The following is a 25,980-nucleotide window of genomic DNA, read 5'->3' as shown; positions in this document are numbered from 1 at the left end:
AGTCTTACCCACTGGACCAACATGGAAGTCCCAGTAGGGGACTATTTTAATGAGGTTTTCCAGAAGTTTCTTGTTCCCTGTGGTTTTATTCAAGCAGGCGACTCATTTATTTATTAACCTAGTTAGTTCAAAAGGGATTTAAGGCAGCTTGCAAGGGTCTATAGAATTCAAGATTGCATAACTTAAAAGAAAGAAAAACAAGGGTGGGAGCATAAAATGGAGGCAGAAATGAGGCTCAAAATTTATAACATAATTACATCCATCGTGCACACACAAAATATTTGGCTCTAAGCATTTTAGCGGCCAAAGAGAAAAGTGAAACCTGACCATTTGCACAATCTAAAGTGTCTATGAGGTTAAAAAAGGGAAACATTTGCATCCCAGAGCTGGCTTGAAGGAGAGATGTGACAGTCACCACAGGAAAGTACAAAGCCCTACCAGGACCCTTATCCCCTCCAGAACAAAAACCTTAAGCCACTGGGGACAAGCAGCAAATCCTGTCCCTCCCCCCTCCCTGCCGAGCAAAGTGAAGACCCCACGTGGCTGGAGATAGGGAAAAGAAAAAACCCAATCTTCCCGGAGAAGATGCAGGAAACACTCATGGGTCCAGACCATTCAAGGCTTCCTATTGCTGGGGAAGGGGCAGGACAACGGAGAAGATGGAAAGGGACTAATCTGTTGACTTGACACAGCCTAGGAAAGAATCAGTGAACTTAAAGAGAGGTCAATAGAAATGAATGAAACTGTAACAGAGACAAAAGGAATGACTACAGGAAAAAGAACAGAGCATCCAAGAACGGTGGAACAATATCAAACAATGTAACATACGTGTAATTGGAATCCCAGAAGTATGAGAGAGAGAGGGCAGAGCAAAAGAATCATCGGAGGAGATAATAGATGAAAAGTTTCCAAAAATAATAAAAGACATCAGACCACAGTCCAAGAAGCTCAGAGAACCCCAAGCAGCATGTGAATGCATACACTTCTCTCCATTCCTGCTGCTTCCCTCCTAGTTCAAGTCCCCGTCTTTATAGCCCAAGTGACTCTCATAGCCTAGGAAGTGGTCTTTCTTCCCCTACTCTTGTCCCCCTACCACACATTTTCCAACTGCAGTCAAAAAGATCTTTTAAAAAATAGGGGACTTCCCTGGTGCCACAGTGGTTAAGACTCCACGCTCCCAATGCTGGGGGCCCAGGTTCGATCCCTGGTCAGGGAACTAGATCTCACATGCGTGCTGCAACCAAGAGTTTGCATGCCACAACTAAGGAGCCCACGTGCCACAACTAAGACCCAGTGCAACCAAATAAATAAATTTAAAATATATATATATATATAAAAAAATAAACATCGCTCCCCAGCTTAAAGTCCTCTAGTCACCTCTCTTTGCATTTACCATAAAATCCCATCTGTTCCCTGTGGCCTGCCAGGCCCTGTGTCCTCTGGACCCTGCCTGTGTCTCTGCTCCTGCACCTTATCCACCTTTTTCATTGTCCTCCAAAGGCACGTTTCTGTCCTTCAAACACAGTGGGTGTCCCCCAACTCTCGTTCTCGGTTCTTGCTCTCCCTGTGAAGCGAGCTGCCTTCAGAACTGTGCTGGGCTGGTTACTTCTCAGCCAATCTTCAAGTCTTGCTTTTCCAACCTTCCCCCTGAAGAAGTCTGCCCAACTGCTTTTTATCACATTATTTTACTTCCATTGTAGTACTTATTACTATCAGAAATTCTCCAGTTTATTTACTTGTTTATGCACGTGTTGATTTTCTCTCTCTTGTGACTAGATCTCTGTTCTTTGAGGGAAAAGAACATGCCCTTCCATGGCCTTGGTGCTTACAATGGTGCCTGGTAGGATACCGGCATTGAAGATTTAAGTGTTGACTGAATAAGGAATTAGGTCGATTGAAGAATAAATACTCATTAGCGGCACAAGCTCAGGGAAATGACTTACAGGTCAAGAGACATCATCAGTTTTTAAGTTATCCTCAGTGAGTGCTAGACCTGACTTTTAGTCATGTGGGTATACAGCTCAGCTGATAGGTTGCCAGACATTTGGTAACACGTTATTTATGGAGAGATGTAAGCCACAATTCTCTGCTTTAAAGAGAACTGTCATTTATGATTATTCATATTTTATTGGTTTCTTGGTTTTATAGATATCACCCAGAATCAAACGATTAGGAAGAACTGGGAGATTGGATAAGCACAAATATTTGCCAAAATTTCCTAACACAACCTTGACCTATTTTTTTTAAACTATGCACAGTCTGGATAGATTTTTCAGATGACATGTGACCAAGGCCCAGACCCTCCTGCTGGAGGGGTCCAGATTCCAGTCTGTTACATCTGTCATTTAGACCCCTTCCAACTCCCTCACCTCCCTCCTTCTGTCCCTTGTGGATCCTTGCCTACCCTTCCCTGCAAACCACTTCTTCCCTCTGCAGCCACATGAAAAATGAAGAGACAGAGCTATTTGATCTTTTAGATTCCCTCCAGCACTCAAGTTCTTTTATCCTATTTGCTCCAAACAAGATGAATTGTGTCCTCCTCACCCTTTTATCTCCTTTTCTGCTGCCCATCTCAGATGAATAAGGGAGGGGTTGTTGCCCCACTCTCTGTCCCCACTTTCTAGACTAGGTGTCCGCTAATCCTATATTTTTTTCATTCCTAATTACTCTTTAGGGAATGCTGTAGGCACCTGTTTTTGTTCAGATACACAGAGCATTCTGTTATTTTTATAGTTAATCAAAACGTACAAGGGAAGAATCGATCATGTTTTTACGGAATCATTTCACAAATTGCAGTGCAACTGTAGCAAGCCCCTTGGCCTCATGTTCCTCACCTGCAAAAGGAAGATGCTGAGATTTACGATCTCTGTTAGGAAACAGGCTACCCTAGGAAGGGCAAGTGCCAAGCAGGGAGGGGTGAATTCATGAGAGCCCCGCAATATCTGCCTGGATTTTCTCCTGCTCCTTTAGGTCTCATGGCTCTGAGAGTTCCAATCTCCTCCACCCTCGGGCCAGGACCTTTAAAACTGCCTAAAGAGTGGACAGAGCGCCCGCTTTGCTTCTTTATAGAACGACGAAGACACAAACCCAAAGGAAACCCAGAGATACAAACAGCAGTATATACGTTTCTGTTTAAACCCAGGGAAGCAGCAAAGAGCACCTGTCCACAATTCCCTTCTCATGAGTCACCTACACTCTGGCCCAGGAGGGCTCAGACAGCACCACCACCCCTCAGAGGTTCCTGCCCATCTCTGGGTCAGGTGGTCTTTGAGCACCATATTGCCTCCCAGCACCCAGAATTTGGTGAACCCGAAGATTCCCAGAGTAATTAAGACTCTGGTTCAAACCTCCGGGACCCCCTAGAGTCCACTTCACACTGCTGTAGATGACTTGCACAGTTACACTGTTGGGCCCAGCGCCCTGGAGCCCCCAAAGCATTCCCATCAAGGTTTCTCAAACTTTAACGTCCATCTGAATCAACTAGGGATCTTGCTAAATTCAAATCGTGAGTCGGTAGGACTGTGGCGGGTCTCAAGGGTCCGCATGTGCAGCGAGCTCCCGGCACTGCTGCTGTTGTTCTTCGGACCACACTTTGAGTCACGAGGTCCTAGTCTAGAAGTCGGCACTTTTATTTTTCTTTTTTTCCCCGTAAAGAACCAGAGAGTAAATATTTTCGGCTTCGCAGGCTGCCGATCTCTGGTCCCAACTACTCAACTCTACCGAAAGCAACCATAGCCAAAAGCAGCCATAGGCAAAATGTAAACAAAGGAGGACGGCTGTGTTCCAGTAAAACTTTATTTACAGAAACAGGCGGTGTGTCAGCTTGCTGACCCCTCTACGCAGTCTCAGAGATTGAGAGATCCCTCTCCTCTAGAACAGTCCATTTCATTGACATCCACAAGTAAGGTCCCATCCACCAAGAATCTCGACCCAGATAAAGGATCTCCCACTGCAGGCTAAAAATAGAACACCTTAGCCGTGGAGTGACCACCAGAGCGTATACGAGGAAACACATTCTTCAGTAGTAACATGGGGTTGTCCTTTCACAACCTCTAAGGTCCTCCTCAATTCTGAACCCTGATACTCCATAAATAATCTTCAAAGAGAAGAGAAAAGCAATTCAAGTTATGGGTTCTTGCCTTCTGTCAAACCCACTTTTTGTTTTCCAGATGTGTGGGACGATGAGGAAAGCATGTACTTCAAAGCTTGTAACATAGGGGTTCTTTCTAATAGTTGTTCCTGAATTACTGAGCTCCTTGGAATTAAATCCAAGCACAAGGCAGGCTACAGCCCCGGTGGCTTTAAAGACAGTGGTGATGTTAACACAGAGGGTGGTTTCAGAAGATGCGGCAGCCTCTACTTATTGGAGTCAGCTTATGTTTCTAGGGGTCTAAGCAGAATTGCCATTGGTTCTCAGGGGCAGACGGAACAGAAGTCAGCCTATGCACTTCATTGCCCAGAGCTTCAGAGTTGGTGAAGGATTCAACATCTCAAAAAAATCCAGGCTTCCACTCAGATTGTGCATATTTCCATGCCACATGCTCTGAGGGCCCTGATGGATTTGCTTAGCAACTCTCGGCTTGCAGCGATTAGCCAGAGATGGAGACTTCAGACCTTCCAGAAGATTTTTGCCAAACATTTCTCTCTACCTAACCCTCTTTTTCCCCGTTCAAACCCCACTCAAAAGTGCCTTAGGGCCTTCCCTGGTGGCCCAGTGATTACGAATCCCCCCGCCAATGCAGGGGACACGGGTTCAAGCCCTGGTCTGGGAAGATCCCACATGCCAAGGAGCAACTAAGCCCGCGTGCCACAACTACTGAGCCCGCGCACCTAGAGCCCGTGCTCTGCAACAACAGAAGCCACCGCAATGAGAAGCCCGCCCACCCCTGCTCGACGCAACTAGAGACAGCCTGTGCGCAGCAATGAAGATCCAATGCAGCCAAAAATAAAAATAAAGAAATAAAAAAATTTTTTAAAAAGTGCCTTAGATGGGCCCTGAAAGCTTGGTCTTTTCAGGGGCCTTAAAATCCAAAAGGGGCTATTTAGGCACTAGTTACGCCTATTAAACCAATTTTTGAGGGAAGGCAGATCACTAACTGGTAGTTAAAAATATAAAAATCTAGATACTTGTGATCCTCTTTTTAAAAATAGTTCTAACAATAATGTAATGAAAGTAGCAAACAGTTATTACTAGAAACAAGGCAACCCACCTTATTGTTTTCCCCAATGGTCCCTGTTTACATGAATTTTTAATTTTTTATATAATTTTGCTCTTGGGAGAAAAAATAGGTATAAACGTTTTGGGAGGCAATTTGGCAACGTTAATCAGACTGTCAGAAAGACAGTTCTCCTTTGATATAGCAACTCCATATTCAGAAACTTAACCTGAGGAGATTATTAAGAATAAAGGCATGGATTTAACTTGAAAAATGCTCCTAACAGCAAAAGACTGAAAACACCTAGATGAAGTCCAGCATCAGGGTGTGGATCAAGTAAAATAAAAAATCCTTACAATGGAATGGCATGCAGCCATCCAAAATGATGTTCATTAATTGACATGAAAGATATTTGTACTGTATTATTAAAGGAAAAAAAGAAAGACAGTTACAAAATAAATATACAATAGAATTCTAGAAGAAAAAACTCCAAAATGTTAGAAATGTTTTTTCTCTGCAAACTGGAATTTGGGGATGATATTTAATTTCTACATCTCTACCTCTGTAATTCTAATTCTTCACAAAGAGCATCTATTCCCTGTGTTATAATGTACTACAAATATTCGAATAAGTATACTTATGATCGTATACAGTTATGATTACACGTTCTGCTTTGGGCATTTATGTGTTATCTCTTTTAATGGAGGAAGTCTTTCCTCTGAGGCTTTAAAGGCTAAAAGCCTTTCTTTATCTCTTTGATAAAATAAGGTAGGACCAGGCTGCTGAGAAGCCAAGTGTCCTTTGGCAGATCCCTGGGGCATGGGAGTAACCTGAAGTCCTGGCTTTCCCGTGATTTTCAGACCTCACTATCTCCTTTGCTCTTGTGAAGTGCTGACTCATTGGGAACAGTAATCTTGGGGTACAATGAGATTTTTGTTTTGATTCTATTCTATTGTCCATGGTTCTCAAAAGACTTTTGAAGAAAGGCTTATCGAGCTGTCCCTTCCTCAGTTCAAGAATCAACTTTTAACCGTTTTTAATTCAGAGTCCTGCACCCAGCAGGAATTACAGTGGTTGCTGACATTCTGTGACATGTCACACTAGGAAGAGGTACATCCCACAGTGACCCTCTCCTTCTGGTTTCAGGAAAATTGGAATTCCACAATCAATAGGCAAAAAGACAAAAGCACTCATGGAAAGCTTCCCTTCCCTGTCCTACCTTTCACAACGTATAGTTTCTTCACATCAGAAATTCTTTGAAATTATTAATCCTCTTCCAGGAGAATCATCTAAAAATGTGTTTAGCCAAGACCTAAAGTGTTTACACTGTTTTTTTTTTAAACTTTTTATTTTATATTGGAGTATAGCTAATTAACAATGTTGTGATAGTTTCAGGTGCACAGCAAAAGAACTCAGCCATACATATACATGTATCCATTCTCCCCCAAACTCCCCTCCCATCCAGGCTGCCACATAACATTGAGCAGAGTTCCCTGTGCTGTACAGTAGGTCTTTGTTGGTTACCCATTTTAAATATAGCAGTGTGTTTACACTTTTTTTGAAAAGTGATAATCAATCTTGTTTCAAAGCAGATTTCAGTGTCACTTACATGTCTCTCTCCCCAAGAATCACTAATTAGATGGCAAGCTCCAGTCACGCTAGAGAAGAATTAAAGCTTTGTTTAAGGCTTCTCCAGTCATAGGGATGTTAGGGAAATATTTCTGTCCTGATTCTCGTTCTGGTAGTGTACCAAGCTTTGTCATGGCTCCTGGGATTTTTAGACGACGACAATGACAACAACAACAAAATCCAGAGACTTTTAAGTTTTACTAAAGAACTTAAACTGCCCTGGTGGGAGTGTGAAATTGAGTGCTCTAGTTTATCTTTCAAAAGTAGTCACCTTCACAGCTCACAATGGTGGTCTAGACGCCTGCCCACAAAGCAAGACCAAACGGTCCATCAAGGCTCCCTCTGTTTTTTTTTTTTTTTTTTTATAGCTACTTTATTTATTTATTTTATTTTATTTTTGGCTGTGTTGGGTCTTCGGTTCATGCGAGGGCTTTCTCTAGTTGAGGCAAGTGGGGGCCACTCTTCATCGCGGTGCAGGGACCGCTCTTCATCGCGGTGCGCGGGCCTTTCACTATCGCGGCCCCTCCCGTCGCAGGGCACAGGCTCCAGACGCGCAGGCTCAGTAGTTGTGGCTCACGGGCCCAGCTGCTCCGTGGCATGTGGGATCTTCCCAGACCAGGGCTCGAACCCGTGTCCCCTGCATTAGCAGGCAGATTCTCAACCACTGCGCCACCAGGGAAGCCCCCTCTGTTATCTTTTGATCTGAGCCCCTAGTTGAGATGCTCATTAAGAAGCACTGAATGATTTCCCTTTCTGTAGAAAAACAGCACCTGCTGAAAGAGAACAGCAGAACTTCTTCTCACTCTTGAAAACAGCTTTTCACAAAAGTATCTCAGAGAATTCCTTCTGGACCTAGGAGGATGTCTTAGTTCCCTGAAGATGTGGCATTAAATTGAGACATTTAGATTCTGCATAGCTGTGTTTCCCACAGATATGTTTCCCACACTCTACTGAGCAAATATCACATATCTTTCCATATTTCCTCAGATAGAAATGTTATAAAACTGCTGTGGACACCAAATCAAGGATGACCAATGTTTTCCCTGCATGATCTTGGTTCCTGAAACCATTTGGTCATTATCCAACTCACTTTTCCAGGTAAGAGGCTTAATCTCTTTTAAGACTGCAAACTCATCTCAACTCGTTTTGGTTTCCACTCTTTGCTAAGTCTAAAAGTTTGGGTGGCAACACCCAGAATTAGTTCTAGCCTTCTAGGCTGTGAAAATTTACCAGCTCGGAAACTCTGAATGTGAACCTTGTCTTGGTAATTGATCACAGCCTCTTTGCAAAAGAGTTCTTTATTTGTAAAACGACTCTCTTCACTTGAAAGATGAAATAAGCAAGGCAGCTACAATTACCCTGAAGCAATATGCAACAAAATGTCATATGAATGTTAACTCACTCAGCAGACATTCTCATTTAGCTCCAAGCTATTTTAGGACTCAACATAAACACTACCACCTCCTGTGTTCTCCAGGTTACCAAGTCCCTGAGGTCAAATAAGTGCTCTTTGCTGCTGCCCTATAGCTTTCTGCAAGTTTGGTGGTGTTAAGTATTAGGACTATAATAATAATAATGATAAATAATACATATTGGTTACTGTGAGTTGGGTACTGTGCTAGAGGCTAAACATACAGCATTATACTTACGCCCAACAACAATTATCTGAGTTAGATATTATTCAGTGGGCTTAAAATTGTGCCTCAACGCTTACAGCAAGTAAATTACGAATGCTGAGATTTGGATCCAGGTCTGTGTAACTTACAACAGGGTTTCTGTCAGAGGCACTGTTGATATTTTTCTGGGTTATTGTTTTGCTGGAGGTTTTCTGTGCCCTGTAGCAGCCTCCTTGGCCTCTACCCCTAGATGCCAGTAGCAACTCCTAAGTGGGATAACCAAAGTTGTCTCCAGACATTGGCAATGTCCTGGAGGGGGAGTGAAATTGTTCCCAAATGAGAACCACTGTTCTAGAATTAGGGATTTGACTCCAGATCGCCCTTTTCTGACCTACTATGCAAATTTCCCTCTCCAGGGTGATTTCTGAAGTGTTCCTCATTTGTTCTTTCCTAATTTTTTTGTTTGAAAATGTTGAGTTACAGTAACAACAGGCATGTTGTAGCAGAAATTATACAGTAACTGTATGTAATAAATCTATAGTATGAATGGTTGGTCCCTTCTTCTCCTCCCATCTATGCTCCCCTTTTTGTCCGTTTCCAGTTGGATGATATGCTCTCATATGGCAAGTTGCCTTACTTTCCCGTGTCTTTCCTCCTCAGTCGGAATACATACTTCCTGTTGGGCTCTTTGGAGATCTCCTGCCTCTTTGTGGGGTTAAGAGTTTACTGGAAAGAGGATACTGAATGATAAGCGTCCAAATTTGCAGTTGGAGTTCTTGAACAAGGGACCCGGATCACTGACCTCGGTAGTGAGTCCAGTTGCACGGCCTGGCCTTTGATTAGGAAATCAAGGTGAATGTTAGAAAAGCTGACCCCACTCTTGCCTTGGGGTCTGATCGAGGGCCTGACCTGATTTTGAAGGTTTCTCTCCTTCTGGGTCAGCTATGAGGATACACTGGCAACCACAGGTGTGTGCGAGTTGCCTGTAGCAGCTGTTCCTTCCCACTTGGGAGGTGGCACCTCCAGGCAAGTCCCTGGAAAGATGGCCCACAGCAGCCTGCAGCAGATGAGTGCGCCCGGCTGCCTTACTAGGTGCTTACTCCACCACACTCCTGCCACCCGGAGTGCCAGTAAGAGAAGGTCTCTCAGGGGGAATGATGTTCCCTTCTTAACAGGGCACATGCCTTAAGTCTCAGATAAGGCGCATGAAGAATTACATCTTCCCTTTAAGCTGAGAGGCATTCTGGGGTTAGAAAGTGCCAGAGACTAGCTGAGAGAGTAGGAAACTTTCTGCTTTAGAAGCTGATGGGAATTCTGCTCTAATGGAGATAGTGTATCCCTTCACTGAGGGTTGGGATAGAACCCTTCCTGCCTTCAGAGAAGATTAACCAAGCATGGGTGGCATCAGACATTTTCCTGCAAGCAGGTGGTAACACTTGCACTTATAAAAAAAGAAAAGAAAAAAAAAATATATGAACTTTTTAGAGGGAGGAAGGGGGCCCTGGGTGTCATAAATCCAGAGGGGCCCTCAAGGTAATTTATTGGTCAATTTTGGGAGTGCAAGAGTCCTGCTTCTGCATTCTAGACCACTTTTGCGTGGAATCATAAAGCCTCAGGCGGGAGGGGACCTAGGGTGTCATCCTTCCATGCCCTTCCCATCTCCAACGCTCAGCTCAGAGTACTTGGAGCTTATTTAACGAAGGGGAGCGCCCTTTTCTTTGCGTCCGCGCCCCACGCCCTGCCCAGCGGGCGCTCACCTTGTGCTGTTTCCACATGGCCCCCAGCGGCTTCACCTCGTGCTTGCCGTGCCGGCCCTCCTCCAGGCACAGATAGCACACCGGGGCTCGGCAGCTCACGCAGTACATGCTGTAGTTCTCCATTTCGTGGTCAGGGCACGTAGGGTACTTGCGGGCCGCGCCGCCCCCCGCCGCTCCGGCGCCGCTGGCACCCGGGCTCTTGCAGCTTCCGCCGGCGCTGGGGGCGCCCTGGGCGGCGCCTGGAGACGCAGAGGCGGCCTCGGCGGGCGCGCGCGGCGGCTGCGGCGGCGGCGGCACCAGGCGGTGCTTGGCGAAGGGTCCCCGGGATGGATGGCACTTGAGCTGGCAGGCAGCGCAGTAGAGCACGTCGCACTGCTCGCAGAGCGTGACGGCCGGCTCGGGCGGGGTGCGGTCGCACAACTGGCACACGGCCACGGCAGCGGCTGCGGACGCCCCCTGCACGGCCCCGCGGCCCTGCTGATACCGCTGCACGATGGCCTCGAGCAGTCGGTTGCGCCGGAAGCCGCGCAGGCCGCGGTGGTCCAGGGAGGCGCTGCGGTGGCACTGCGGGCACGTGATGGAGCTCGAGGAGGCCGAGGAGAGCGAGGAGCAGGCGGCGCCCCGGGCGGCGGCGGCCGAGGAGCCGGGCGGCGCGGGCACCATGGGCAGCACACGAACCCCGTTGGGGGACTTGAGGCTCGGGGTGTACGAGCCGTAACCGCTGTCTGTCTCACTGTACAAGCTCAGCTTGTCCGCGTGGTCGCCGCCGGCTGCGCTCCCGCCGCCGCCGCCGCCGCCGCCGCAGGCCGGGCCAGCCGGCGTCTCGTGGTCCGGAGCGGGCGCGGCGGCGGCGGCGGCGCCTGCGGGCAGCGCTGAGCCCCGGGAGTGCAGGAGCGGCGGGGGCAGGTGCTGCTCACCGTCCGGGGTCTGCACCGCGATGGTACGGGCGCAAGGCAGGCAGACGTTGTGGGAGCACGGCAAGATGATGGGCTCCCGAAACAGCGAGCCGCACACGGGGCACTTCAGCTCCTCCTCCATCGCTGCGCCGGCGGAGAGAGCGGCTCGGGGCGGAGGGTGGAACGGCCCAAGCCCCGGAGACGGGCAGAGGCGAACAAGCGTGCTTAGCGCCAGTGAGAGGGGAGGCGGGCGCATCACACGGTCATGACTGCTTCCCAAGCCGGGGGCACGCCCCTCTCTCTGTCCCGGGGCCACCGCCCACAGACGACTGGGGGCAAGAGGAAGGAGGGCGGGTCCTCACCTCCTGCCCGCGAGGCTCCTGCACCAGCGGCTTCAACCTGCGGCCAGAGTCCGGAGCTGGTCGGCTGCCCTCGCGGTGGCCTGCGAGATGCTTTAGGGGATGAATCAGCACCAGCGCCGCCGCCGGCTGCTGCGCGCGTCTCCCCTCCACATCAGGACCGGCTGCCAGGCTGAGGTTCGCTGGCTCTCCTGTTTCAGCCCCTCGGTTGCAGTGGGCAGCTGCCCAGGGGCCCCTTTTGCCCTGGCCGGTGGCCACCCCCAGTCCGGGCGATCTGTAGGTGAGACGGCCGGCGACCAGGCCTCTTGGCCGTGGGGCTGGGTTCAGCACCACGAGGCGGCGGACAGCGCCTGGCAGCCGAAGCGGGAGCCCGATCTCCGCCCTCGCGGGCCCGGGGGCCTTCACCTGCCCGGGCCTCTGCTCCCGCGGCTACCTCGGGGGGCCCCGCCGGCCCGGAGACCTTCTCTCGCCTCCCTCTCCGGCCGCTGCCGACGCGGGCCGAACGCGCCCTGGGGCCTTCTTTCCGCGGCCAGGACGGCCCCGCTGCTCCGGTTCGCCGCTGCGGCTCCCGCGGCGCCTCTGACCTTGGCCGCGCGACGCGGCAGCCCGCGGGCGGAGGGCGAGCGCCCGGCTGGCTCGGGAATGCCCTCCGGTCCCCGTGCCGCCGCCGCCGCCGCCTCCTCCCGGCGCCGCGCGCCGAGGAGTTGTAATTTCCAGGGCCGAGAGTAGTGGTGGGGCGGAAGGAAGGCGGAGCGAGGAGGGGCCCGCTCGGCGAATGAGGGCTCGCCTCTCGCTGCTAGGGGAGTCCTGGGGCGATGTTAAGGGTTCGCAGAGAGGATCACTGTTAAAAGCAAGCTGTTATTTGGATGGAGACTGCATCCTGAATTAGCACAGCGACCTGTCCCGCCCCGCCCCTGCCAGCATCTCTCCCGCCCACTCCCCTGCTTCCACCTACCACCATAAAAGGGGAACAACAGGGACCTAGAAAGTCGGTTGTTTACAAAGGGAGAGGTAGCACAATTGGCCGTCGCTCCAAAAAGTGCAAGCCACAAAATGTCGGACAGCCTGAAGTCAAAGGGTGAGGTTTTATTTGTGGGTTGAACCACAAGCCATCTCGTCTCTTCAGTCGAGAGTGCCCCTCCGCGATCCATGTCAGTCGTCTCTGCAGAGGGAGGACACGACACGGGGTTTATAAAATGGGGCTTCCCGGCGGAACGCGAAAACGGGCCACTTTAGGCCCGTTGGCCCTCGGAGCAGATTCCCGGGACCCAGGCCTGCCCGGCCGCGGATGGGGCGGCGTGAGGCCGGCGGGAAGGCAGCGAGCGGGGATGTTCGTTTTATGAATGAAAAAGATCTCCACATTCCGCCACGCCAGGCACGAGGAGAGCCTCCCACCCGCGGCCCTGGCTGCTTGGTGTGCGGGGAAGGGTGGGTGGGGAGGCCGCGCGCGCCCAGGGAAGCGCTCGCAGCGCAGCCGGCTCTGCCTACGGACGCTTCACGCCGGCGTCAGACAGACACAGGTTAGGCAATCGCTTGCTTAAAAACCACAGGAATATTGAAGTCACGCCTCTCTCTGTTCTCGGGCTCTCCGGCACTCAAACAAAGGCCAGGGAGGCGCCGCCGCGCCGGGCGCGGAGCCGCAGCCCTGGGGAGGCCCCAGGGCCCCTGGGGACGGGGCCGCGCGCAGGGGGACCCCTGGGGGAGAGGCGTGCTGACGCGGCCCTGACAGAACTCTGCGAGGCAGGATCCCGGGTGGGAATCTCAGCTCCTTCACGAACCAGTCCCCCCACCCTGAGCGGTCTGACTGCGCTTTCCTAGTCTCTGATCCTGCATCTGTCAGCGAGGGTTGCAATGATACTTCTGTGTTGAGAACTCAACGAAGCCGCAGTAAACACAGATTGCAGACCCGGCTTCCTGCTCTAAAATCCTGTGACTGTTCAGTTCAGCTTTGCCCACTGTTGGGCAGCCTGTTTCCAGTTTGTCCTGAAGTTGAAGAGCAGGCCAACCGCGTGCCAGATAGAGCAACACAGAGTTAAAAGACCTGACCGGACTTCTCGTCATCTGCAGGGAGCTTAGAACAATGATGTAACCAGGCGTCAGTATCCCCAGATGGCGGATGGTGACAACCCCGTCCTAATCTGCCTTCTATAGATAAAGCCACAATATGCTGCATCCTGCCTGCGGTGCTTTGATAAGCCTTCAAGAGAGCTGCTATAGCGTTGCTACACTGCTGAGGAGGGCCGGGGTGGGGGGAGGGGTGGGGGGACACATGGGTGTAGGTAGGTATGTGATTGAATCATTCACAAATGCACTTCTTGTGATGCTAGCAGTGTCGTCACTCACCCCAGCCCAACTCAGCGTTCCTGGTGACTACAAAGAAAATAATAACCTCTTATGGTTCTACTGTGAACAGACATGCCTCACTCCCCACCCCAACCAGTGGTCATGTGTCTGAGAGACCTCCTCTGCTTTGTCATTTTCAGACTGCTTGGGGGGTGGGGGTGGTGAGGTGAGGGTGGGGAAGGGCTCCTGGAGGGGGATGGAAATACCCCTGTACAGAAGGACCGACAATTCCAGCAACTCTGTCGCTCAGGCTGAGCATGATTTTGTTTCCCATGGGGAGGAAGCTAATCTAATACTTAAGAATTCTCCACCTATGCCTTTCCCACCTGCCCCCATCCCATCCTCCCCAATCTCATCCCCCTAAATCATCCCCAATCCCCCTAAATCAGCTTAACCTTGTACCGCACTGTTGCTAAGGCATTGCTCACTGGGGGGATTGGCATCCTTCAGCTGCTGTGTAGGAGCTGAGGTTACATAGCAATTCCAATAGTTCACCATAGCCATAATCACAAATGGTTGTCAACATCGTCCATAAAAAGCCCTCTTTCTGTCCCAACTGAGTCATGTACCATATGTATACAGAAAAGCAATCTTACTTCTCTGATCCTCAGTTTTTTTCTATTATAAAATTTAAGGATAGAATTCATTGAACTATAAATTTCCTTTTAGTTCTAAAAGTCTCTGCATATTAGTAGTTGTTAAGAATGATAGGGCTTCCCTGGTGGCGCAGTGGTTGAGTATCTGCCTGCTAATGCAGGGGACACGGGTTTGAGCCCTGGTCTCGGAAGATCCCACATGCCGCGGAGCAACTAGGCCCGTGAGCCACAACTACTGAGCCTGCGCGTCTGCAGCCTGTGCTCCACAACAAGAGAGGCCACGATAGTGAGAAGCCTGCGCACCGCGATGAAGAGTGGCCCCCACTTGCCGCAACTAGAGGAAGCCCTCACACAGAAATGAAGACCCAACACAGCCAAAAATAAATAAATAATTAAATAAAATTAAAAAAAAAAAAAAGAATGATATAACCTCCTTAATAAAAATGACTCTCACAAAGAAATTTGATCCCAAGATTGAATGGCATATCCATTTTTCCAAGTCATTAGTATTTTATTAATGTCTGGGCCTCATGGAGATGGTGAGGCAAGTAATAATACTTCCATCGTAGGACTTGACAGTGTGTCCTCATCTGTTCAGGCTGCTATAACAAAAATGTCATAGACCGGGTGGCTTAAACAACTGAATTTACTTCTCACAGTTCTAGAGGCTGAGAAGTCTATGATCAAGGCACTGGCAGGTCTGGTGTCTGGTGAGAACACACTTCCTCGGTGCCAGACAGCTGCCTTCTTTATGTATCCTCACGTGGAGAGAGGGAGGGCAGAGCAAGCTCTCCTGTCTCTCCTTACAAGGGCACTAATCCCACTCACAAGGGAGCCACCCTCATGACCTAAGGACCCCCCAAAGGCCCCCCTTCCTAATATATTACAGTGGTGGTTAGGATTTCTATATATGAATTTTGGGGGATGCAGACATTCAGTCCACAGCACAGTGTGAAATTATATTCTTGTATATAATCTCATTTAATCCTCACAACAACTCTGGAAGATCACCGTATTTTCTTAATTTTATGATGTACGTATTTTTACATTTTAATGTTGCTGAAATCGGGACGTATACTACAATTGACACATACTTCTCTCTCCATGCTTACCTTGAAAATTTCTTATTAAATTGATAATGCAGCTTCCAATCACTTAGAATCATGGAAATATTTTATTATTTCCAATTTACAGACAAGGAAACTGAGATGAGGAAGTTCAAGATCTTACAGCTTTTAATGGTGGATCTAGAACTGGTCTGACTTCAAGTTCAAAACATTTTCCTTTAAACCACAGTTGCTAATGAGGACTTCCCTCACAGTTACTGGTGGACAGTCTAGGGGAGCTCAGGAATGCAGAAGTCCATGCTCCCTTTCTGTAACAGGGAAGAACAAAATCTGACTCCATGTTGGATCTGTTTCTTTTACTTTAACCTTTGCTCTTCATTGCTTTTTGTTACTATAATCACTAAAAGGATATTGTCTATAGCTATTGGCATACATAATGGCCTGCCTCAGGGAACCCTGCCCCTCCACCTGAATGTTACTAAAGTGGCTCTGTTCAGCTCACAGGGAGACAATCAGACCCTGTCCACCTGTGGATGCCTGCAGAAAAGAAGAAATTAACATATCCCCTCCCCGAGGGTGGCCATTCCAGGAGATATTTTGCAAGACTAATGGCCTTTTTACTTTACTTCCTCACTTCCTCCCCCTCTCTGTTCTATAAAAGAAGCTGGCATCCAGACCCCAATGAGATGGTTCTTTGGAGACACTAGTCTGCCGTCTTCTCAGTCTGCTGGCTTTCCGAATAAAGTCGTATTCCTTGCCTCAACACCTCATCTCCGATTATTGGCCTGTCATGCGGTGAGCAGAGCAAGCTTGGATTCAGTAACATTTTCTCACCCAGGGCCATTGGACATGCAATTCTCTGCCTTCCCAGGCTCCCCCACCCTCCAGGTTAGCTCCTGGAAGTACCCTGTATTATTCCTCTGTAGCCCTATCATTGACCGCTATTTTTGTTTATGTATCTCTCTCCTTTAGACAAGAAGCGCCTCAAGGATTGGGATCGTGTCTATCTTGTTTCCCGGGTGTTTTTCCTCTGCCATTGTCTGGCTCTGACTAAGTTATCCATTTTTGTGGACCAACTGACTGGTTTTCAGTTCAAGAATATCCATCCCCATAAACTTCCTTGAAAAATTCTGGTGGAAGTAATTTTTTTTTTTTCCTGTAGAGGATGTCAACAGGTCCACAGGGAAATTTTCTCTGTTTAATTCTGAGGTTCAAATATGTTATTTAGTTTTTGTTCTTCGGGGTGTGTGTGTGTGTGCACACACGCACACACACCCTTGCATGTCTTCTCTTAATATCCTTTATTTATTCTTTTTTTTTTCAGATTTAATTTTATTTATTTTTGGCTGTGTTGGGTCGTTTTTGCTGCGTGCAGGCTTTCTCTAGTTGTGGTGAGTTGGGGCTACTCTTCATTGCGGTGCGTGGGCTTCTCATTGTGGTGGCTTCTCTTGTTGCAGAGCATGGGCTCTAGCTGTGCGGGCTTCAGTAGTTGTGGCACACGGGCTCAGTAGTTGTGGCTCGTGGGCTTAGTTGTTCCGCGGCATGTGGGATCTTCCTGGACCAAGGATGGAACCCACGTCCCCTGTATTGGCCGGCGGATTCTTATCCACTGCGCCACCAGGGAAGTCCCTTTTATTTATTCTTGATCTTCTTACTGTTTAACCTGATTATTCCTACTTGGTTCTTTCCTCCTTGATCACCTCCATCTCTATTCTGAACTACTTACAGATCTCAGAAAAGTGGCCCAATATTTAATTTCTAGTGTCACCCCAGTTACTCCATTTTCCATGGCCATTTTTCTTTTAAAAGGGAAGCATTTGGACACATCTGAACAACACATTAATAATTAAAATTCTGTGATGCACTCTCATCAAGGCAGAGAAAAACACTGTGTCATGAGTTACTTTATGCTCTAGCATGGTTTTTCTGCTTAAAGTCCCAGAAACACTCAAGACATAAGATGTTACCTCTCTTCCTCAAAAAGCACAAAGAAGTTAAACAATTTACTCTGGGCAACACAGCAAGTTACAAGTAAAACAATCAATCTACTTTGACCTTTGAATTTTAAGTGTAAAATAGAGTGGAATTTAAGGCTTTATCAGCTAAAAATAGATGCTGTGATCTCAAGCGTAAGAATCCCTGAAACACATTTTTAAATGAAAGCTTATGATATTTTTCTTTTGAGTTACCTTTTGTTTGTTTATTTGTTTGTTTTTTTTACAATGGAAGAGGAGTCAGGAAATTTAATAATAAAAATCTACAGCCCAAGAACCATATGGTCTAAAATAATTAGCATTTAACTAGAAGAAAGCAGGCACATCTACCTCTATGCACAGCACACCGCTTCTTTATGGCCAAGTTAATGAGGAACAATTATCACTAGCAACACAAAGCATCCTCTCCAGGGTGTACAACTGGCTTCTTTTCTGGAAGGTAGATTCTATAGAGGAAACTTAAAATCCAGCCACTTTCCCCTTCAGACATCCTTGACTGGTGCTTAACAGTTTCCTCTGTTAACGTTTTGGATGCCAAATAATGACTGTCTCTGTGTCTCTCCCTGCCCACTCCAATTCTAGACTTTTCTTCTCTATAAATCAGGAGACCTGTTCTTGGAAAGCCTGCCCTTCTCTCACTGCATCCTTTGCAAGCAAAAGGTTTAGAATAAAATCTCAAAAGAAAAAAAAAAAGAATCTCAGAAGAAACAAATTGATTCCAATTTACAGGACTCTGTATATCTAGGGAATCTTTATAATGCATGGAAACTAATATTATTACCACAAAAGCAATTTGGGCTTCAAATATTTCCTTATGGTTACACATTTCAGCCATGAAAATTGTAACAGTACTTTCCATTTTCATGGCACCTTTTCATATATATTCTCTAATCTGATCCTTACAGCAACACAGACTGGCCTGGGAGATGGTAAAACTGAAGGAGGGGCCCAACCCCCATAGTAGGTTCTCACCAGCCATGTTACTACAACTAGACCCCAAACTTAGGCACAATTGTTTAGTCCAAGGGTAGTACCTGACCAGACTAGGCCAATCAGAGAATCTTTTCTTCCTGAAATGTAAAATTGAAATCCAGAGAGAGAGTCTGGATGGGCCTCTAACACCCAAGTTAAAGAGTGCTGTGGTCCTAGAGAAAGCAATAGAAACAGTGAAGAATAAAGCAGAAATGCAGAGACAGCAAAGAGAGAGGGCCTCTGAGGGTCCCACATCCTTGCACGCTTCTGAGACCCAGCTATACTCATGCTGTTGGGTTCCATAAAACACCCCTCTACCCTAATGATATTATGATACTGTATTTTCCTTTCAGAAAAGATAGGGGTTCCGAAAGGAGTTCAGAAACAAAAGATTGGGTTGACCCATGTGCTTATTCAAAGGACTGAGGTAATGTCCTTGTTTAATTGGATACTTCAGTCACCTCTTTTTGGGTGTTGAAATTGTTCTGCTCTCATTCTATTGGATTCTGGCCTTGACTGTTCATTGGTTTTGCTCTTTTCATTCCTGCATGCTGTTTTCTTCCCACGGCTTGACCTTTCCAGTCTGCTAAGCTTCTGCTCCCCCTTTGCCCTCACCCTGACTACCACTGTACTGGGCCATTGCTTTCCCTTTGGGGAGCCCCCAGCTTCCTCTCCCTGACTATGACAGGAGCCATGGCTCTGTGATGTTATTGCTCTCTCCACTTGATATTCTCAGACTGAAAACCAATGGGATGTTAGAATGTACTTGGTGGTAACTGTAAGTCCAATAACCTCCCATAGTGAGACAGAGGGCAGACCCTTAGGCTGGTAAATGGTAAAGTGCTGTGCGTGGAATAATAAGTTGGTTACTTGGTGGGAATAAGAGAGATCAGAAAAAGTTGTGGAATATTATGGGGAAGGGATTTCAAACTCTGATAGCTTTATTCACCCAACGTCTCAGCAAGGACACACCACCAAGGAGAAGGAACTCATAAGCCTCCAGGAAGGGCTGCTTCCCTATGGCGGGGTGCTGAAGACCAGCCAAAACAATATTGCTGTCCAACTCACTTGCCCAAAGCATTACTTTTGTCAGGAAAGTCACTACACACTTAAGCAGACAGTAGCTTCCTAACATCAGTCATATTTGACTTAGTTCTACCTAAGTATCCCTCGAGTTTCGGTAGAAATTTGACAAACCTCCTGGGGTCTGAGGCAGTGTGGACATTAGGAGTGTGGGTTTTGGAGCTTGACTGGATGGGCTGGAATCATGGCTGTAGCCGGGGTAACTTTGGCAAGATGCCTAACCTCTCAGAGACTTGTACTCCTCAGCTGTAAAATGGAAATAATAACAGTATATGCCTTAAAGAGTTGGGACAACTTAATGAAATGCATATAAAACACTAAGAAAAGTGGGCAATGCTTAGTGCTCAACAAACATGACATATTACTACTCTACTACTTTTCTGCCTCCCAACAAATGTCATATGGTTGATTCCCAATAGATATTCATGAATAAATGAACTGCAAGTAGACGATTTTGCCTGGAGTCTAGGGTTGTATTTGTGGATAGTGGGAAAAGGGAGCCGTATATCTTGCAGGAGTTAGAGGAGGAGAGGGGAGAGCTGTCAGAACCAATCTATCAGGAAATGAATGTAGTTCCTGGGAAAAATACAGCCTCTGCTCCAGAGGAGAGCCTAATACCTAAGGCAGATGTCACAGTCAGGGCAAAGAAAACACAGAAGCAGTAAGCTTGCTAAAAATAGACAACAAGGGTTTTTTAAAATACAAAAGAAACAAGGAGAGACTTTTAAGTATTTACACTATTCATAGGTTAAGGGTTGAACGTTGATTTTAAAACTTTTAGTGAAACAATGCTAAATAAAGAAATTGTGACCAGCTTTTATACTTGTCCATCTTTCATATACATGTAACTGGATAGTATTTCAAGACACTCACCAAAATAGTCTCAATAATTTTTTCTTCAGTCATTTCTCTTTATCTCCAGGTCCTCTTATTGAAACTCTGTACCCACTGCCAAGGGATGATTCTCATAGTAGAACCAGAGAGTAAGAAGAGTCAGGTCTTGGCCTGTGACTCCCAAATAAGGTTTTGAACTCAGGGCAAAGATGGTATTTTAAGAGAAAAAAATTAAATTTCAGAGTTTGAACATAAAAAAAAATTCTGAGTTCTAAATAATGCGGGACACATATTTTATGTCATAAATAATAGTTTTAGAAGACTATAAGATCGGTTAGTTTTTCCCGCCTCAGGATAAAACGAAAATCAATCAAAGAAAGCACCCCTTAGGGGACGAGGGGACAGTGTTAGAAGGAGAGCTGAGATACTGGCTTGTCACCAGGAGGGCGCCACAGATCCCTGCCCTCATACTGGCCCTGCAGGAAGGGATAAGGGATCACAGGCACTTCATACGTGTCAGGGGACCTGAGAGCAGGGCGAGTCAGCGCGTTGATTCCTGGGAGAAGACAGAACGCTGCAAGCTTTGCAGAGGGCCTGGTGGGTGAAAAGGCAGTGGAGCTGAAATGTGTCTAGACAGACAGGCCAAGGCAGCCCAGCTGGGTCCTGCACTCCCCGCAAGTGCTCCAGAGGCACTAGAATGTTTTATTCGTGTGTGGCTTATTGCGACTCACGTCCACCCCAGAACACTGGCAAAGCTAAAGCGACCTAGTAGGCAGAATCAACAAGAACCGTATGACCAGAAGCCAAGCTGGAAATCTGCTGTCTCAGCAGATGTCAATGTGTGTGAGGATGACAGTTACGTGAGACTAATTGCTTAGTGCCCCGGTGCAGACACACACTCTCATGATGGAAAGCCCTTCAGGACTCAAGTTCACCCCAGGGAGGAGAGGAGGCAGGGGAAGGTGTTTGCCTGGAAATGACTGCGAGAACACCTAATAGACAGACAACAAATTTCCATCGCCAGCAGAACCGTGGTTGAAATAAGAACTGAATTCACTCAGAGAGACTCTAAAACTTCTGGAGTTTTCTAAATGCTCACCCTTCTCTCTCTCCAACTCGAGCTAAGAGTTTGATCAAAGACTTGAGTCCTTTGGACATGTGCTTTGCAGTCTGGCTGAACATCTACTCTGAACTTCTGACCTGCCCAAAGGGGTCAAATCCTGGTGCTACTATGGATGGACTACTCTTTTCATCCTCGTCCACTCCATCTTCATGTGAACGAGCTTGCCAAAGAGTCTAGAAGCAGGTGATGTGGCCCTAAGAGCTGTGGGATAAATTCAAATGATCTAACATACAGGTAATTGTTATGGGAGGAAGAGAGAGAGAGAACAGGACAGAGTGTGATAACTTAAAGGTATATATTGTAAAACCTAGGGCAATCATTAAAAATAAAATAAAGTGGAATAACTAAGTCAATAGTGGAGGTCAATGGAATTATTTAAAAATTCTCAATTCAAAAGAAGACTGAAAGAGGAAAAAGGATTAAAGAGCAGATGTGATAAATAAAAAACAAGTAGAAGGATGGTAGATTTAACCCCAGTCATATTAACAATTACATTAAATGTCAATGTTCTAATCACTTCAGTTAAAAAGCAAAGATTGTCAGATTGGATTTTATTTATTTATTTTAAAAATTTATTTATTTATTTTTGGCTGCATTGGGTCTTCACTGCTGTGCCTGGGCTTTCTCTAGTTGCGGTGAGCTCTAGGCACGTGGGCTTCAGTAGTTGTGGCTCACGGGCTTAGTTGCTCCGCGGCAAGTGGGATCTTCCTGGACCAGGGCTCGAGCCCGTGTTCCCTGTATTGGCAGGTGGATTCTTAACCACTGCACCACCAGGAAAGTCCCAGATTGTATTTTAAAAAGCAAGAAATCTACTTTAAATTTAAAGGCACACAAATAGGTGAAAATGTAAAATTATGTAAAAAGATATTCTGTGTTAATACTTATCAAAAGAAAGCTAGAGGGACTATACATTCAAAGTACATTCAAAATGAGAAATGTTGGCAGAAATAAAGAGGAATATTATATAGTTAGAAAGGGGTACTTTTTTTTTTTTGGCCATACCTTGTGGCATGGGGGATCTTAGTTCCTTGACCAGGGATCAAACCTGTGCCCCCTGCATTGGGAGCATGGAGTCTTAACCACTGGACCACCAGGGAAGTCCCAGAAAGGGGTAAGTTTAAGAAAACATAACAATCCCAAATGTGTATGCAGAGTGTATTAACAGAGCTTTGAAATATATAAAGAAAAAAATGGAAAGCGTTGAAAAAGAAAAAGTCAAGTCTGTAATTATAGTTGGAAACTTCAACACTTCCCTCCAATGGTTAAGGCAAATAGACAAAAAAATCAGAGATGCTATATAAGACCTGAGCAACATCACTAACCAACTTGATCTAATTGACAGTTATAGAACATTCCATCCAACATCAGCAGAATACACAGTCTTTTCAATTGCACATAAAACATTTACTAAAGTAGTCTACACTGTGGGCTACAAACAAACAAAAACAAAAAACCCTCAATAAATTTAAAAAGATTCTCATCATTAAAACTATGTCTTCTGACCACAATGAAAGAGCAAAGCATGACCAAAGTCAGCATAAGAAGGGAAATAATGAAGATCAGAGCAGAAATCAGTGAAATAGAAAACAGAAAAATGACAGAGGAAGTTAATAAATCCAAAAGTTGGTTCTTTAAAGATCAATACAGTTGATAAATTCCTAGCAAAACTAATCAGCAAAAAAAGAGAAGAAACAAATTACCAATATCCGGAATTAGGGGACATCACTATAGAGCCCTAGTCACTAAAAAATAAAAAATAATAAGAATTATGAGCAATTTCATGCCAGTAAATTTTATAACTTAGATGAAATGGATTAATTCTTTAAAAGACACAAGCTACTCAAGAAGAAATAGATAAGCTGATTAGTCCTTATCTGTTAAATAAAATGAACTCATAGTTAAAAACCTTCTCACAAAGACTACTCCAGGCCCAGGTGGCTTCACTGGTAAATTCTACCAAAAATTTAAGAAATTTTACCAAAAATTTAAAAAATAATAGCAATTTTTGGGGAATTCCCTGGTGGTCCAGTGGTGAGGACTCCACGCTTTCACTGCTGTGGGCCTGAGTTCGATCCCTGGTCAGGGAACTAAGATTCTGCAAGCCGCGTGGTGCAGCCAAAAATAAAATAAAATAAAATAAAAAGAGTTCAAATAGGGATATGCACCTTTAAAAAAAATAGCTATTTTACATAAGCTTCTCCAGAAAATATGAGAAGGCAACACTTTTCAACTTGTATTACCAGCATTACCCTGATGCCAAAACAAGGCAAAGATCTTACAAGAAAAGAAAGCTACAGACCAATGTCCCTATGAACACAGCAGCCAAAATCCTTAACAAAATTTTAACAACTCAAATCCTTCAATACATAAAAAAGATAGTACTTTATGACCAAGTGGGGTTTTTCCCAAAAATACAAGTCTGTTTCAGCATTAGAAAATTAATTAATATAATTTGGCCTATTGATACACTAAAAAAGAAAAAAAAAACCTATGATATGATCATGTCAATAGATGAAGAAATAGCATGAGACAAAATTTAAGATCGATTCTTTGTTAAAAACTTTGCACAGACTAAGAATAGCAGGAACTTCCTTAACCTGATGAAGAGCATTTACTGAAAACCTATAGCTAACAGCATACTTAATGGTGAAAAACTGAATGCTTTCCCCTTAAGCTCAAGAACACTGCAAGGAATGCCTTCTACTACTTCTAGTAAATATTTTTCTTGTGGTCCCAGTCAGTGCAATAAGTCAGGAAAAAGAAATTAAAGTCCTACATATTAGAAAGGAAAAAGTAAAACTGTATTTGCATACGACATAATTTTCGGCATAGAAAATCCCAGAGAATTTACCAAAAAGGTACTAGAACTAAGTGGGTTTAGCAATGTTGAAAAGGTCAAGATTACAAAAATTAACTGTATTTATATATGCTAACAATGAATAATTGGACATAAAAATTTAAATACCATTGTATAAGCATCAACAAATTAAATATTTAGGGAAAATATTAGCAAAATATGTGTAAGGCCTATGCACTGAAACATATAAAACGTTGTTATCAGGAATTAAGGAAGACCTAAATAAATGGAGAGATATGTTGTGTTCATGGATGGGAAAACTCAATATTGTTAAGGTTTCATTTCTTCCCAAATTAGTCCATAGGTTCAGTGCAATTCCAATCAAAATCCGTGAAGGTTTTTTTCATAGAAATTGACAAGCCGACTCTAAAATTTACATAGAAATGCAAAGGATCTAGAATAGCCAAAAGGATTTTAGAAAGCAAACAAACAAAAAAAAAAGTTGAAAGACTCACAGTACATGATTTCAAGACTTACTATAATACTACTGTAACCAAGATAGAAGTATGGCTTAAAAAAAAAAAGATATATATATATATATATATACATACATACATATATGGGCAAATAGAGCAGAATAGATTCACATGTACATGGTCAATTGATTTTTTTTTACAAAGATGCAAAGGCAGTTCAATGGAGAAAGGACACTCTTACTAAGTGATTCTGGAACAACTGGATATTCATAAGCAAAAATCAAGCCCTTACCATTACCATGCATCATATACAATACATTAATTTCAAATTGACCATAAACTTAAATATAAGAGCTACTTTGATAAAACTATTAGAAGAAAAGCTTTGTGACCTTTATTTAGGCAAAGCTTTTTAGATATGACAGAAAAGGCACAAACCATTTAAAAAGTTGATAAATTGGTCTTCTTTGAAATTAAAATTTTCTGCCCTTCAAATGACACTGTTAAGGAAATGAAAAGACAAGCCACAGACTGCAAGAAAATATTTGCAAAATGCAGAGCTGATAGAGGACTTGTATCCAGAACATTAAAAAAATATATATGGGTGAATGATTTGCACAGACCCTTTACCCAAGAACATACACAGATGACAAATAAGCCCATGAAAAGAAGCTTCACAACATTAGTCATTAGGGAAATACAAATTAAAATCTCATGGGGCTTCCCTGATGGCACGGTGGTTAAGAATCCGCCTGCCAATGCAGGGGACACGGGTTCCAGCCCTGGTCTGGGAAGATCCCACATGCCACGGAGCAACTAAGCCCATGTGCCACAACTACTGAGCCTGTGCTCTAGAGCCCGTGAGCCACAACTACTGAAGCCCGTGCACCTAGAGCCCCGTGTTTCGCAACAAGAGAAGCCACCGTGATGAGAAGCCCACGCACCACAATGAAGAGTAGCCCCCGCTCGCCGCAACTAGAGAAAGCCCGCACGCAGCAACGAAGACCCAACGCAGACAATAAATAAATTAAAAAAAAAAATCTCATGAGATACTACTGCATACTCACATGAATGGTTAACATTTAAAAGTCTGATAATGGGAAGCGTTGATGAAGATGTGGAATAGCTGAAACCCGCATCCATCTCTGGTAACAATGTGAAATGGAACAGCCACTTTGGAAAACACAAATATATCACAGAGTCCACACAGATATTTACGAAGAGAAATAAAAATACATTGCACAAAGACATATTTCATGCAAATATTCAGAGAAGCTTTACT

General features: G+C 45.4%; 1 protein-coding gene across 3 annotated transcripts in view; it reads right to left on the bottom strand.

Moving 5' to 3' along the window:
• The window catches only part of TRIM67 (tripartite motif containing 67), a 48,519-nt gene extending 37,323 nt beyond the window's left edge, over positions 1-11,196 (bottom strand). For 2 of the 3 annotated variants that reach the window (XM_059899379.1, XM_059899378.1), the window contains exon 1: positions 10,159-11,196. In XM_059899379.1, coding sequence (XP_059755362.1) covers positions 10,159-11,196 — 1,038 coding nt within the window. The remainder of the gene's footprint in view (positions 1-10,158) is intronic. The other variant, XM_059899380.1, reaches the window with a different exon arrangement.
• Positions 11,197-25,980: the final 14,784 nt, after the last annotated feature.

This window comes from Balaenoptera ricei, chromosome 16 (assembly GCF_028023285.1).
Source record: "Balaenoptera ricei isolate mBalRic1 chromosome 16, mBalRic1.hap2, whole genome shotgun sequence".
NCBI lineage: Eukaryota > Metazoa > Chordata > Mammalia > Artiodactyla > Balaenopteridae > Balaenoptera > Balaenoptera ricei.
The sequence above is the reverse complement of the archived record's forward strand: the minus strand, read 5'-3'. Positions and strand labels throughout refer to the sequence as shown.